The 17,437-nt window shown below is 36.9% G+C and overlaps 1 protein-coding gene across 2 annotated transcripts in view; it reads right to left on the reverse strand.

Annotated features, from left to right (window-relative positions):
* Positions 1 to 17,437, reverse strand: part of TTC7B (tetratricopeptide repeat domain 7B) — a 154,835-nt gene that overhangs the window by 78,189 nt on the left and 59,209 nt on the right. For both annotated transcript variants that reach the window (XM_080396701.1, XM_080396700.1), the window contains exons 6-9: positions 14,165 to 14,243; positions 11,805 to 11,977; positions 7,179 to 7,242; positions 2,098 to 2,235 (exon numbers count right to left, since the gene is read on the reverse strand). In XM_080396701.1, the coding sequence (XP_080252827.1) occupies positions 2,098 to 2,235; positions 7,179 to 7,242; positions 11,805 to 11,977; positions 14,165 to 14,243 (454 nt within the window). The remainder of the gene's footprint in view (positions 1 to 2,097; positions 2,236 to 7,178; positions 7,243 to 11,804; positions 11,978 to 14,164; positions 14,244 to 17,437) is intronic.

Genomic DNA, 17,437 nt, shown 5'->3' on the forward strand with positions numbered 1-17,437 from the left:
ACAAGTCACTCTGCTTATTTTGATACTACTGTTTTACATATGATTTAAGTAATTTCAGCACTTCTTCCAGAACTCTGACCTACAGCAGCCATATAATTCCAGCGATTCACCCAAAAAAGTGGTGCAAGGAAACTTAATATTTAAAGTCAAAATATATTTATAAATTTTTTAGGCTGCCTAATCATACATTCTTCTCCCATTTTTACATATTCATACATGTATGCATGTGCATTAATTATATAGAGGTACTTGTTCACAATTAGAAAAGTAAAAATTATATTTTCTAGGCCTTGCTTAATTAAAAATTAATTGCCAATTGTAACTGGCAGAAAATAAAGAAGTTGGAGAAGTTGATACTTCAGGGTTTATAAGGGACACAGGATATAACTGTAGATTATTTTAAAAGGCCTGAGTTTCAACATACTCATGATCTATTTACCTCTCTTTTTCCTTGACTTCAAGTTCTATTTATTTGGCTTCATTCAGCATGAAATGGACAAGTTATATGATTTTTGGAAGCTAGCATGTGCGGGGGTAAGCGATATATGTGCATATATGTGTACGTGACCTATGCACCATGAAAACCTCATGAACTGGGTTCTTTTGAACCAAGTAACAATTAATTCCAAAGAACAACAGGCTCCATCAAGAAATCAAAGAGAAATACATAACAAGCAACAGAATCCTGGAAAACTGCAGACTTAACTAATTGAAAACACATTCAGCACTGTCCCTCTCCTGACAGGCAGAAATGCAACTGTCAATAATGCCTTGTTAATAATCACAAATCACTATATGGGCAGGTGGTGTTGAATGCACTACTGAATTTTGTTGCCTAGCACTATGGTCCTCCTGAAAAGAATATGCTTGGAGTTGGAGTTGAAAGATGAGTATCTAGGAAAATTTCTGGTCTCTCCTAGTAGGTCGTTAATAAGCTCAATATATGATATCCTACTGAGCGTAAAAACCAATTTGATGACAGTCAATACTTTTGTTTAGAGAAGAATTCTAACAGTAGAAAGTTCCTTGATCTAGTTGAAGAAGCTGTAAGAAACTGAAATCCTATTGTATACAAACTCCATAAAGAAATGAGACTTCTTCAATTAAGAACATGACACAGCATTAGAACAGTTTAGGATGAGACAGATTTTTGATAATTTAATGTTCTTATATCACAACTACTTCTGTAAGTAATCAGCTACAACTAAACCAGAAGATGGTAATGAGATACTGGAACTGGTGGGTGAGTATAATTTCCACAGCTGGAATAATGGTGTTTTCTGACTTGAAGCTGCAACAGCTCCACTAGAGCAATCATCATTAGGTCACAGAGAACAAAGCCAACAAAACATTGTATGCCTATTACATAACTGAACAGAATGTTTTCACATTTCTGAATTTGTGTTTATTGTAATACTTAGAGTTATAAAAGTTGCAGAATATGGGCCATAGGATTTGAGGGTAGATACCCTCTAACCACTCACTAAACTGTAAGACTTTATCTTAAAGTCTAGGTTTTCCTCTATCCTTTGGACAATCTAACAAAACACATGCAAATTGCATAATCAAACACAAAACATTTGAGATAAGAGAACACACTTTCCTACAGACCTGAAAAAATAATAGATTTTTATTTTATCAACTTCAAGGCCATTTTCCAAACTTCAAGGACTATGGAGCACTCCAAATATTATGAGGTGTAAAAGAAAGTTTTCTTTTGAAATACATCACCACAAGTAATTTTTCTAGGTATTTATATCTATAATTTATACCCACAACAGCTTTTATCTTTTGCCATTCCTTCCTGCTGTCTCCATTTAATGTGTATCCTTTTAAGCAGATCCATGCCTCCTCACCTAAAAACCATGTGAATCTCTGTGCCATCAAACATTTGCCACACCTTTCACACAATTTCTGTGCTTGGCCACCTCAAGTCACTTGCATAAATTTAGACAGTAAGCTTTTTGAGCTGGAAACTACTTACTGCATTTACACAGCAGTCAGAATGCCAGTGTCCTATGTTTGTTTAGCCCTTAGTACTACCACAATTAACATGATTAACAGAAATAAGTTGAATATGCACTATTATCAACAAACCTCCGAGAGCATTTCATATTGGCCTCTTCTTCCCAAGGCTATAGTAAGTAAATCATAGACTACAGATGCACTTTGCAAACTGATGATACGATCATTTTTGTGTTCTGGTATTCTGCTCAGTACAGCATCACGGTTAGCCTGAAACATACCACAAAAAAAGAAACAGTTAGCCATTGTAATCCATCCTATATTTTCAGCCAAGTAACGTGTGTTTTATTCAAACTGACTTATTCAGTCAGCAATTGATATATGATGCAAAGAGAGAATATCTGCTACTAATAGCAAGAATCACCGCTTCTATACATTAGTGGCAAGACTGATGTTTCTATATGGATCTATTTTTAATTATTTGACTCTAATTACATAGATTAGGTAATTATTTAAAAGTATTGAAGAGTTCTCAAAAACAAGTAAAGGTTTTAAAAAATATCATGTATATTAATCTTTTAAAATTTAATTTTATTTTTTGTATGCTAGTAAAACACATTAGAAGGATCTTCAAATCCTCTATTCCAGTTTTTGTAAAAGGCAGCAATCGATTTCTTCTCTCTTCATAACATCATGACACTGTCCTCTCACTTGTGAGTGGTGACCTGCCCAGGATAACCACACAGTCACCTTCAGGAGTTACTAGTCAGAAGTGAAAACCATCCCTGGTTGTGAGCACAGGTTTGGAATCAGGCCATGTTTGCAATAAGGCTTTGTACTTTCAATCCTGTTTTGTGAAAGGCACATTGCAAACCTAATTCCTTAATTAAAGTTTTCCTTTTGAGAAGGAAGAAAGCATAGCTAGAACTGGATTAAATTGACCTATTTCTAGATTTTTTGATGTTTAATATGCCCACTGGTACAAATGCTAGTATATCTGGTAGCTTGAAGTCAGAAGTTAAAGATCCTTCTCTCTCCTCCTCCCCTTCCCACCGCCTTTTTTTTTTTAATTACACAAGGTATGGCCCCCTTAATACATTTACTTAGATACACCCAATTTTAATGGGCAGCTTATTCCCTTCTCTTTCAGAGGCAAGGCATGACACGCATTAAGGGATAATGAATTGTTTCTCAGCTTTAACATGATAACATTTATAGCTCTAAACATACTCAATACATCTTTACAATCAGAATAATTAAATACTGTAAGAAATTTTCAGAGATGTATGGAACACAAACTGCACAGACATTTCAGGAATTATCAGCTGAATAATCCACAGCTTGGTTTGAAAACACACACCCCCGCACACACACACTCCAAAACAGACATTTTGTTTTCTTTTGATCAAGAAGTCTTTGGCTTTTCCTTTCTACACTGCATAAATATTTAGTCAGCTTCAACAACTTCTTCCTTTTTCAGTCCACATTTAATCACTATTTGACTTAATTCCTTGCAAGCACAGAACAAGCCACGAACTTGTGAAAAAATGGCTGACAATGTCAAAACAGTATTATAGGAGGGGATGCCTTGCAAGTATAAAAGGTGTCCTATCTTTGAACATAATTTTCTTCAGAATTATAAAACAGAATGTATGTACAAACTTAAGTGCTCAGTGTTTCAGAACTGCCACAGTCTCAAACACAATAAAGTGACAATTAGTTAAACTGCAACGTGTTAGCTGGCCACACTTACCCTACAGACACTAGGCCTGAGGCAAATGCAAGCAGTATAACTTAGTTCACCCACAGTGGAAGAAAGGATACGCTCTGCCATTTTACCATCAGCTAAGAGTAACACACAAGGCTGAGCCCAGGAGGTGGTGATCAGTGAAATGAAGTCTAGTTGGAGGCCAGTAACCTAGTGGTGTACCCCAGAGACTGATCCTGGGCCTGATCCTGTTTAGAATCTTCATCAGTGATCTGGATGATGGTGTACTCTCAGCAAGCCTGCTGATGATACACAACTAGGAGGAGGAACTGATACGCCAAAGGGCTGTGCTGACATCCAGAGGGACCTCAACAGGCTGGAGGAATGAGATGACAGGAACCTCATCAAAGGCTTCAACAAAGACTTGGAAGTGCAAAGTCCTGCACCTGGGAAGGAACAACCCCAGACACGAGCACAGGCTGGGGACCACCCAGCTGGAAAACAGCTTGGCAGAAAAGGACCTGGGCGTCCCGCTGGACACTAAGTTGAACAGGAGCCAGCAATGTGCTGGCAAAGCTAGGGGTATCCCAAGCTGCATGAGCAGGAGTCTTGCCAGCACGTCAAGGGAGGCAGTCCATCCCCTCTGTTCAGCACTGGTGAGGCCACAGGTGCAGTACTGGGCTCCCCAGTACAAGAGAAATCTGGAACTACTGGAGATAGTCAACTATCAAGTTGTACCTTGAAAGTACCACTAGGATGAATAAGGGACTGGAGTATTTCTTCTACGAGGAAAGGCTGAGAGCTGGGACTTCTCAGCCCAGAGAACAGAATGCTCAGCAGAGGAACCTTATCACTATGTACAAATACCTGAAGGGAGTGTACAAAGAAGATGGAGTCAGGTTCATTTAAGTGATGCCCAGGACAGGACCAGAGGCAGAGGGCACGAACTGAAACACAGAAGGTTCCCTCTGAACATGTGGAAACACTTTTTTTACTTTGGGGGTGACTGAGCACCAGTACAGGTTGCCCAGGGAGGTTATGGACTCTCCCTCCTTGTTGATACTCAAAAGGCTTCTGGAGACAGATCAGCCTGCTCCAGGTCATCCTGCCTGAGCTGGGGGTTTGGACAAAATGACTTCCAGAAGTCCCTTCCAAGCTCAGTCATTCTGTGATTCTGTTACTACAGCTCAGCTGACAAGCAGCAACATGTACATACACTGTAATGTAAAGATGCCAGTCCTTCAGATCCCACCTTTCTACTCATTCCTGCCTACATAAGGAAAGGCTGGTCTATACAAGTGTAACAGCGAGAATACAAGGGCATCTTACAGTAAGAGTGATGGCAGAGTTGCAGCTGACTTTCCTCATTAGGCATGACAACACACTGTAACAGCAGTCATGGGGCTAAAAGAGACATTTTGTAGTCTGAAATGTACATATAAGAAAATTAAACACTTGAAAAGCAGAGAACTATAATTCCCAGAGCAGTTCTTTCATAAGCATTACAATTTAAATCTTACTCAAAGCATCCTTTCTGAATTCAGAAATTAAGGGAAGTCAAGGTGACAAAAAAAGCAGCATTTGTAATCCACTAACAAGATTCAATTTTCTAGATATATATTGCACTAATTCTAACCCAAATAAGTAGTTATGATGTTAGAGATCACCAATTCCCTGAAACTAGCAGTATGATCTAGGGCTTGTATACACACAATGATGTGATTACTTTTAGTTACACAAAATGCTACTTATATGTCAGATCCTTGTTGTGTTTTCCAACATTTGCTTGAATAAGTTCTTGAAGGACAGAAGTCTTGACACCTTATCCATGTTTTTACTAATTCACAGACGATGCATGGGATTATACTACTTTAATAACACAATACCATCTCAAAACACCAATGATTACTCACCCTTCTGTAACTGTTCTTCTTTCTCAAATAGTACTTTCAAAATCATAAACCACATAGTATTCATGACTACTACACCTAGAAGCTAGCACACACTGAAGCAACAGCTCTCAACTCTCAGAAAGATGTTTGTAGTGATTAATATTTTTATGCTAAATCTTCCCCTCCCCTCCACAAAACTAATTTGAACAGACAACTTAGCCAAAGTCAATCATGTGAAAGATTTTATATTCCCCCAAAACAAATGCTTTTGCTTCAGATAACCAGCAATAATTACCTGTAAATAAAACACACCATACTGAAAGCTCATTAAGGGTATATGCTCTACAGTGACAAGCATTTGATATAATTAGGCTGATCTAATTCACAAAGGAAAAGCTGTAAGTAACCTGAAACAAGACTTAAAAGGGCAGTACTTTTGTTTTTTCATTTCTTAATGCTGATACACAAGGAAGTACACAAGCAAATACAGTAATCAGTAGACAGATCCTGCAGAACTGGGACTGCTTCCACTTTACACCATGACCACAGCAGACATCGGAATTCTGTATATCTCCATGAGCTGCTCAGGCACCTTACAGAGGCACAGGTGCCCCTTTCAGTGGTAAGCATATACTGCGGAAAAACCAACACGACAGATTCTGTCATGAATGTTGCAAAGCATATCGCTAGGAATAAGGAAAGTAGCTCATGCTACAACATAAAATGTTTGCCACATCAGAATAGTTCAAGTAGGACAATTGTTCACTAAAATGTTCTGATCATATTTAAATGTATCAAAACAGAAATTATCTCAGAGCATGAAAGTATTTGAATCACCTATAGAACTTAAAACACTAAGTCTCATTGATGTGCAGTGTACCATATGATGCCTCAGAGGTTCCATCCCTCCCGTGAGAAAAACAGCAAACATTCCAGCTCCAGCTTTTCATTTCTGCTGAGAACATATAACTGGCTTGGTATGAGAATGTCAATATGTGGCAGTTGATAGATAACTAGTAAAATCATACTAGAGGAAAATATGAAAGGCTGATAAAAGGCACACGTAGGCCATTGAAAGGAATCACATATTGAGGAAATGAGTACACTAAAAAAAAATATCCAGTAGCAAAGGCTGAATGGCAGTATCATCAAAAATTATTTACAAATTTGAGTGACATCCAAGATTTAATGTACAATGGAAAATACTTTATAGCTATGTTTATTATGCTTATCTAGTAGTCTTTGATTTGGTTCTTACAACAAAAATAACTTACAGTTTGAAACTGTCTGAATGGCAAACAGCTGGTGTAACAGTGATTCATACTGACAAGTGATGCAAATGAAAGATCTAGCTTTGTGTTCACCTGCCTATGGTTAGAAGGAGGCTAGGTTCAGCCACTCTAAAGGAGATAAACTCCTATTCATAAACTTCATCTTGCTGACTCAGAGGAACAGAAGCTTGAGTTTCAGAAGTAACTGCCTGCTTTCCTAACAGAAAATGCAACACAAGTCATAAAGTAAGGCATGACAAAAAAGTTCTATTTTCAGTTTAAAAAAAGCCCAACAAAACACACACATAGACAGCACACACACATTCATTCTATTTTACCTACCATAGATTCACTAATAAGCAGCAATAGTAAGGCTTCTTCTGTATTTTCTTGAGGACAAAAGATGCTGTACAAAACAGAAATTTAATTATTTAAGCAGAACACATTAGTTTTAGGAATAGCTTATGCAAATATAGTAAGAGTACTCTACAAAATGGAAAATTTCCAGAAAAGAGAACAAAAAGTAACTTGCATAAAAAGCTGATTGGTTAAAATGCATTTCTCTGATAAGCTCTAAATTTGCATTCCAGAAAAGTTAGCCAAACACCATATGAGAACAAAACAACCACAGCTGTCAGTTGAACATATTTAAATATCCCAAAACGGCACATAATTTGACAACTGTAAAAACTGTACCCATAGTTTACCTAGCCTCTGGCACCTAATCTATCTGAGCCAAATCTATATCATTGATCCAAAGGTCGGCAACAAGAAATTCTCTCAGAAGAACAAGATAACTTTTGTATTTTAGGCAATATGTGGAGAAATACTTCTATTGGTCTTTCATCAGATATCCTTGAGAACTATCTTCCTGATGCATTCAATGGCTGTGAATATTTTTAAATAGAGCCATGGCAATCTCTGCCTGCTTGCCAAAACCACGGTTAACTTCCACACAGTTAAAATACTTGTTTTTAATGAAGTACACTGCCTTAGGACTCAATACTGAAGGTTTGTGTAGGACTAGTTTGCAAACTTTACTGCTTTCTCTGACCACTAAGATAGTTTCTGATACTTTTCTATGCTGGTGGACAGACAACAGTAATCTGTTGGGTACACAACTGGTAGGAATTCATTCATTCTCTCTCACATGCACAAAAAAACCCAGTGACTGTCTTTTAACTCTTCAGATTTCTTTCTCTAAACTGTTTCTGAATTACTACAAGTACTATTTCTTGTTATTTCAGATGAATAGTTCCACAATTAAATGTTTAAATGTAGAAAATTTCCTGTTAATAAGCAACTCCTATAGTCCCAAGGGTGCTTAAACGACAATAAATTACAGATGGGAAACAAAACTTGCCTGAGATTAAAAAAAACAACCCAAAGGTGTTTAAAGTACACTAGAAATTTAACCAGTAATTAAATGCCTGAAAAGAAATGGAAACTGAAACACATCTGAACTCCAGGTGGTTTGAAAGCAACACTGTGAACTGCATTGTGGCACTATACAGCAGGTAAGAACCCAGGGCAGTTGTTTTGTTGTCAGATTTTTATTTTTTTAATCAATGCAAGTTGCTCACAAGATTTTGAAGAGTACTTTTAATCTTAGGAGACATTTTTATTTTTACATAACAAAGAAATTTCAAAACACAGTTACTTATGAATAAGAACCACCCAGAACACGGAATGAGGGGTGAAGAGGGAGCATCACAGAGCTCTCTATTTATCTACCCAGTCTTCAACGCAGAACTCAGCAACCTGGAAGTAGATTTAACCTGACTGACTGGCAATGGTTCCCAGAAAGCAGAGTAATGACTGGAAATAGTTGCCAGAGAAATTATTTTCTCAGAGAGAAAATGGAAGCTGCCTCACAAAGAACTACTAAAAAGTCACTTATCAAAACAAGACAAACATTATTTTCTCCTACAACTTTGAAGGTATTTTGGTACATAAGTTGATGTTTGTCTCAGTGAAGATCCTCTTCATGCAGAAATTACTGGGAAATATCTTTGACCTGTGTAAGCAAAAAGCTCAACTTAGTTGACTGAACTCAGACATTTTCTGTGTCTTCTGGCAGATGCACATATATGAGTAAAGTAATTTCAAGGCAACAGGGCAGAGCAAAAGACGCAACTGGAAACATGAAATGGCTAACAACCGAAGGGATACCAAGAAGTATAACAGTTCTTCAAGTGAGGATAAAGAAAACTGAAGAGGCAGTAACAATGAGATCTACAAAATCATGAATGGTATCAAGCAAATCACATTCACCATCCTGAAAAGGCCACAATGAAGTTACCTAACGTATCAGGCAACATATTTAGAAAAAAACAGTACATATCAGACTCAAACTGAGTTGGTGGTCATGTGAACACCTAGGAAGAAGTTTCCTACATATCTGTCTTGCTATTCACTGTCTTAAGTAGTTACATTCAATCACTGCTGAAGAAGAGATACTTGGCTATACATGTTTTATCTGATCTGGTATTAAGCACTCTGATGTGATGAAAGAAAAGGACTTAATTACATGCTTTGATAAAACCATGGAACTCCTCACTTCCATGTCCCAAGAGCAAGAAAATTACCCTGAACAAAGCCCCACTTTTGCCAGGAGGCATGTTTATACAAAAGGATGAGTTGACAATGAAAAACATAAGTTTGAAAGACTGAGCCTGAGAAACCTACTAATAAGTATTCAGGATCAAGGAAGGAGAATTGCTAGAAATTCTTGAAGATAAAGGCCATTCTGCTTGCTAGTAACAATGACACCATAAATATGTGGGCTTGCTGCTGTATAAAGTGTTAATGGAAACTGCAATAAATGCAGCTAAACAAACACCTGCCCTATGACAGTACCTTTTACATTACAATGTAAATATACTGTGAACACTAAAACAAAACATCTCTTCAGAATTTAAGGTAGGACTGCTTCTATAAGCAACCTAGCACAGAAGCAGGCTCTTTTGCACATAACAGGAAGTTCACATTATGGAAAAATGCTTTCATATTAATTAATAAGGCACATACACTGTAAGAGAGGAACAGACTGTTCTTTAGGATTTGCTGTGTGAAACCAAGTAATTTGAATGAGAAAATGTGTGACTGCATAAAAGAGATTTCCTCATGTTTGGGCAATAAATGCATACTTTTTAAATACAGTGATCAAGATGTATCCACAAACTAGGTATTTCCTTTTTACCAAAAAGGTGGCCTGCATGTACAGTTCGCTAATTACATACATGCAGAGAAACACAATGGTTGTTTTGGCAAATTGAATGTTCAACTCTATGTATGCACCGTTTCCTAAAGCTCAAAAGACCGCTTTTTAATGACTTTACATCCTAGACATAGTTGGACAAGACTGAAAATAAAAAACCTCACAACACCTGGGTTTTAATCCAGCTGGACAACAATAAAAAAATAATTCCTTGGAGAAAAGGATTAAAAAATTTCATATAGAACAGACAACAGTCTCCTCAAAAGAGATTCCCAGATCACACTGATTTCACAGAATCACAGAATAGTTGAGGTTGGAGGGGTTGTCTGGGGATTGTCTAGTACAGCCCCTCCACCCAAAGCAGGGTGACTGGCAGGTTGCTCATGACCATGTCCAGTTGGAGTTTGAATATTTCCAGGGATATTCTTCAGACTCCACAATCTCTTCTGTACATTTTTTTCCTTAAGTTTAAATGTAATTTAAATCTTCTCCATCTGCATTACTTAGCACTGTCCTACTACAGCAAATCACAATCTTGGCTAGATCATTATCTCCACTGCTACCATCTATTTCTCAGTTCTCTGGCTCACAGTGCTTTCCAGCATGTATCAAAACAAGCATGCAAAAGCTGTTGACCATATAAAATACAAGATCCCAGAAGGACTTGCGTGTAGAATACAAGTAGAGCGGTGCAAACGTTGCAGATTGTATAAACCAAGCATGCAACAAAGTTTCATCAGACCAAACTTAGTATCAATGACATAAAAAAATACATTAAAAAAGACTGCCAAATTGTTAAGATTTCAACAGTATGCTTTGGTACTAGCACATTACTTTCAGGCAGTAAGCCTGAAGCCCAAGGACTGTAATAAAGTGCAAACTTTTGTTTGTATGTATTTTTGGCACTGTCAGACTGTATCTAAGAAAACAGCTCTACCTTAGAAACCATTTTTCATTTAACCAAACAATCAGCAAGCTATTAACTTCTAATAAAAAGTGCAAATTCAAGGAAATGGCTATTTACATTTAATAATAATACTAATGGCGATCAGTTTTCAAAAAAATCCACACATTTTGAAGAAGGAAGAGATACACACCAAAGCTACTCTGGAATTAACCATGGAATACGCTATACAAAAATGATCATAGCATAGCACTTACCTGAATCGGCGAAAGAATAAAGTTCAACAAAAAGGTGACATCATAGATGCCAAAACTAACCTAAGAAGATTAAAAGGCAGCCTTGGGAAAAAACCCTACCTTTGAAACTGCTAGATAAATTGCTAGATATGTTTTGGGTTTTTATAATGTTTCAGGGATGAATTTGAATTTCCATATTGCTACTTCCTCTCCTTCTATGATAAAGAAGAAGAGAGGTCTAGAAACAGCACACAACTTTTAAAATGTGCAGTCTCAAGACTGGCCACTCAGTTCATGCTTTCTTTTGTACCCCAGGTATAATAACAGGTATCAACTCTACCATATACGCCAGTATAAAACAAAACCAAAAAAAATAATTTTGAGAATTGAGAACAAAAGGTCTCACTCATACAGTGCAAACTTCTGTTTGGAGAAGCACGTTGCTTCCCTGCTTCTCTTCAGGGAATATATATACACACAGCATGGGAAACACTCTTATTCATATTGCCCAATTCCTTCTAAATTTTCAAAAATATAAACTAAACTACCCAGTGCACTGGGTAACAATTGCAGTTATAGAAACAAGAGAGGTATAAACTCAGCCATACTTTTCTCCAGTGTATACTCGCGGTCTTCTACTGAGTGCGTAATTCTTAGTATTTGAACCTTTTCGAAGTGGATCATCTAGGGGTGATTGGTGAGGAGGATCTTCCAGTGGATTCCAATAACTCTGTTCACACATGCCTCGTAACAAAATTTCAGCTAGTTGTCTTGCTATCGTCTGTAAAAGTGAAAGATAAATATTTTCCTTAGAAACACTGAATACAAACTCTTCAAAAATGCTTAGATTTTTTCTAGTGAAGACTAGTCATGTAGAATATATTTTCTGTTATTTTAAAACATCCCCCAAACCAGGCATACTGCTGTTTGAAAGGTACAAGTGCCCAGTTTAATTCTCTAAACACAAAGAAAAATATGGAAATAACAAAAAAATCAGCAATTTTATCAGTTAAATCCAGATACATCTGATGTATCAACAATACCAACTGTTGCACCTGAGTGGAACACAGTATATTTTCAGATACGTTGTGCTAAATAACCTCTACTGCCTCTCCAGGCCAGGAGCAGATGTTTCTGTTGGAGAGACCACGGTAGAGCAGATATTTCCTTGTGGTCCATGGAGAGGACCACAGAGGCAGATGTCCACACTGCAGCCTACTGGGAGGACTGTGGAGGAGCAGGTTCATATTCCCTAAAGGAAATGCAGCCAATGGGATGGACCCCACGCTGAAGCAGGGGAAAAATGTGAGGAGTAAGGAACAGCAGAGAGGAACTGTTACAGACTCACCACAACCCTCCACGCACCACTCAGGGAGTATGAGGGTAGGGAGAGGAGATGGAAGAGTCAGGAATGAAGGACTGAAGTTGAACCTGGGGGAAGGGGGTGGGGGGAGGGTGCTTTAGTTTTTGTCTTTGTTTCTCACCATCCCACTCTCTTTGAATTGACAGAAAATTAAGTTAATTTCCCCCAAGTCAAATCTGGTTTGCCTGTGACAGTAACTGGCAAGCTAATTCCCTCTCTTTACCTCAACCCACAAACTCTTCCATCTTATTTTCTCCCCGGCATGTAAGGAAAGGGAGTGAGAAAGTAGCTGGGTGGGCATCTAGCAGCCAGCCAAGGTCAACTGACCACAGACAGTTATAGCCCAAACCCCAACTGACTGGGGCTTCTGAAAACTTGTATCTGAAGATGCTGTTGTTTGCTACTGTTGGTAAGGCTCAGCAAGAGTGCAATGCGGTTGTAGATCAGCATGAAGAAGTTTATTTTAACCAACTATTCTTGGCACCATGTATTTAAGTGTATTAACACTTACATAGATATTATTTAAATAGATAATATTAAATTAAAGCTTTTAAATCATCCCATAATCTGTAACTATCAAGTTAATCTCCTCTTTAATGTTTAATACATGTGCATACAAGCTGCATGACTATATATCACGATGATGAAAACTCAAGAGATTAGTATCAAGGCAGCAGAAGGAAGACAAGATCTACATTAGCATCAGAACTGGCAGTATTTCCCAGCAACACTTCCCAGCAACAGATGCATAATGTTTAAACCATGGAGAGCACCATATGATCTGCATCTTCTACCTTAACTCCTATACCATAAGAAGCCCTTCATCCTTCATTCTATTAAAGTTTGCAATATTATCCCTCTCCATTGAACGTCCATTATTTAGTAAGTTTAATACCCTTCTAGGAATCGGTTACTAAATGAATTAAGAAACCAATTACCTTCCTTATTATCACTTTGGAAGTTTTACAGGCCCAGTATTAGGAAACTAATCCAGGATATTTTGAAAATCATTACGTTAGAGCAAAAGATATAAGCACTGGCCTTTCATTATATAAAAGATGCAAAAAGATACATCACCCTTTTGGTAAAGGTTTATTGTCTGAGAATATAAATAACAAATCTTCATGGTTTTGCTTCCACTGTTTTCCTTAGAGAGGCTTTACCACACAAAAAATAAATATAAAGAAATGATAACTTGATAACTTCCAAGTTAATAGAACACATATAAAGATGCTGCATTCTGTCCTCACTCCTATTACCTTACAAAACCATGAAACAACACCCTTATGAAATTATGGTAAGTCATAAATAGGGCAATTATGACTAAGGTTGGAAGTATGTCTGTCAGAGACCAAGCAGATTTTAACCATATCCACAAATAGGAAAGAGAAATAGCAGACAGACTGGGTATCAAACGTTCCTTTCCATTTTAAGCAATTCACTTAAGCCAGGAAACGTAACCTTATAAAGTGGTAGGTAACAGATCCTAATCAATACACTGTGTATCTGATTATTTGTCTCCAACTCATCCACTATATTTATACTTTACCTGTCTACTAAAATAGGAATCTGGCTGGAATAGGAATGTGGTTTAATATAACTTACCATTCGCAGATTTTGTGTGGTTCTTGTTTCAACAGCTCTTAGTAACTCTCTAAATCTACCAACTCCTCTCGTCAAGTTTCTGTATAAAAACATAGAATTTGACAGTATTCCAACTTGGATGTAGTAACACCTTAATATATTACTCAATAAAGTTGTAAAAATCCATGCCATCATTTTTTTCCCTGCATATCATAATTGACTTTTGGTGAGAGATACATTTATTTATTTTTTCACCTGAGAACCCCACCACTGATGACTATAACAACATTCCCTGCCAATTTATTGAAAAAAGAAACATTTTCATGATCAGTAGATAGTTCAAGAGAAAGCAAGGAAAAGTGTAAGAAGTGACCACTCAAAAAAAAGGGAAAAAACAAAACTGAAGCTGGTCTTGCTAATACAATGGTTTTAATTTTCAATTACATTAGGCTTCAAAGTATAAACTTGGGGGAAAAAAAACCCCAACTAAAACATTCCATTTTAGCTGACACCTTAAAATAGGGATATAAAAACCGAGTAAATCTCGTAGTCCTCAGTGAAAGCAATGTAAATTTTTAAACTTCTTTTCAGAGAGGAGAGAGCACAAACAGCAAGGCCCACTGTGTGGCCAGAAGAGGACTGGGGGATCAGTGCTCTGTTCTTGACTTTTGGTGTGGCTTCTGCAACTCAAGTTTCTTTGTCTATGCTTCTTCCACGACTACTGCCTGAACAGCTTTTTACAAAGAGATTTATGACCCCCAGAAGCATCATTCATACTAACAAATTCAGCAGATCTGAACTTTCTTCTCAAACTAGGTTATTTTAAATGGTCTTATAGCTTTATCTTTTTCTTATCTCTGTATCCCAGCTATCTGTTTTTGTATTGCACTTAAATGCAGTTGAGAATATTTTACTTAATATTTATAGTTTGTCTTTGAACTGGTGAAGGACTGGGTTGGCTTTTTGTGGAGCTGAACAACCAAATTCTGCAACCTCAACACATAACATAGGACAGTCATTTCACTATGTGAAGTTTGGTTGCAAAACAAAACTATTTGATCAAAAGCATGTTTTGTGTTAAGTCATAGATGTTATGTCATACAGTTGTAGTATCTAAAGATGCAACTTTATGCGCAAGTTGCACAACATTTACTTGCACAGGCTCAAAAGCGAAAAGAAGCATTACACATTGTGCAAGCTTTTCATAAGTAAAACCATTACTCCACTACACTATAAAGCTGATGTTGGAATTGCCTTCCTTACTCTGTCTTTATTCACAAATATATTTAAAATACTGATTTACTGAATTGCAACTTTATACAAATTCAAAAAAAGTCAGCATTTTTACACAGATACTTTCTTTAAATTTAGTTGCAGAATACATGAAACCAGAGAGTTTGATGCAAGAGATCTTTTGCATCAAGAGATGCAAAGATCAAGAGAACTCTTACCACTTATTGCCTGGAGATCTACTCATTTATTTTACTCTTGACATTACATGACAGACGTCATCTCTGTTCTGTTTTATATAATAAAGGATTATCAGCATATTTCAGAAACTTTAGTCTCCAGCACAGACATCTTTCACTAGCCCAGGTTCATCTTCTGAAATACTTTTATATAAAAGCTCATTTAGAAAGGACTAGCATTTCCAAATAACAAAACCTGTATGAACAGGTTGAAAGTTATGTCAAAGCAAGCCACCAGTCAGTTAAAAAATAATCACCAGTCACACAAGAAATGATGACTGTAAAAGGTCCAGGTCACAGCAGAGCTTGACCATAGAGAGACCAGTTAGTACATATCTTGTATATACATCTAACATGGAAACAACTGCATTAAAGATCACATTTATTTATATATTTCATGCAGGCAGGCCTCTTAATAGTTAATGAATATTACACCAACTTCATATCCTAAGGAAGTACATACAGAAAGTCAATAGGCCAAATTTTAAGAAAACCTCTGAACTCCGTGGAAGCTGTATACCTTCAGCACCTTTGGAAAGCCAAAACACATACCATTCAGTAATACCACATGCCACATACAGAGAGCCAAAACCAGACCACTGGAATCCCAGCTTTAAGTCCTCTGCTCTAAGCGCATGTTTCCCATGAATGGAGCTTTCTCTCAAGGACTGTATTGCAAAGTCACAGATGTGTCCTTGTAACAAGATTTTTAAAAAAAGACAGACAGACAGACTTGCCAAAAAAATTAAACTGAAATGTTCCCTGCAAAATTGTTAAATGAGAGCAAGAGCTTGCAGCTAGAAGCACTAATTTCCCAGTACAGATAAAACATATACTATGTAATAGAACTTCAAGTCACAATAATTTAAATCTTTAAGAAATACTAGGATTTAGCATTTTTTCATATGAAATTACAAAAAATAGTACCTATGAAAAAGTATGTAACCTTTAAAAATCCTTAAGAACCTCATGACAGGTTGTTATTAGTTACGTGTTACATTTTTATAAGCATCTACAAAGGACTGAAACTTGTGACTGAAGTTCTACTGTATCATGGAAAAAGCAGTAAGATTGTACAAGAAAAAAAACCAAATCAACTTAAAATACAGAATTACTTTTTGCTTCATAAAGCATTTAACACTGATCCACTGCACAAATAACCACAAATACAATACAGATTTGTTGAGCATCTTCTACATGAAGAATACTAAAAAAATTACACTTCAAAACTACAATCTAAATCACCCAAAAATTGAGTTAAATGCTTTGAGTAATGAAGCAAAATATACCATGAACAGTATGGTTGATCCCCACACTGCACTGCTTTTAGCAAAGTACATTTCCTGTATTTGTTAGCAGTTTGTAACATCAGAGAGAAGAGAGTGGCAGCTATTCTGGCACATACTTTTTCTGCCTAGCCTAGGAAGCACAGAACTTTCACCTGAATTTCACTACCATGTGCCTTCATGTTAGCAGTTCCGCCCATTCTGACTGAATGCCAGAGCAAAAGGGCAGGTTAACTTAGAAAAACATGTCCCACAGTGTCTGTAAACGACTTTGAGATCCCTTCCATTCTCAAGAGAAGGAATTTTATGGTACATTAATATGCACTCAGCGCTTACACATTTTCAGTAATTTCAGACAAAACAAAGCCCACAGACAGATATTGCTAGTTAGGTATATGTGTATTTATGACTGCCTCCCATCAGAACATGTTTGAGTCAAATTCTTTGAATTGCACCTTCATAGTTTTTAAAGACCAATTACAATGTTTGCTGCTTTAAATCTTCAAGATAAAAAAAGCTACTTTGACTCTTTAAGTAGC

This window comes from Falco punctatus (assembly GCF_963210335.1).
Source record: "Falco punctatus genome assembly, chromosome: 7".
NCBI lineage: Eukaryota > Metazoa > Chordata > Aves > Falconiformes > Falconidae > Falco > Falco punctatus.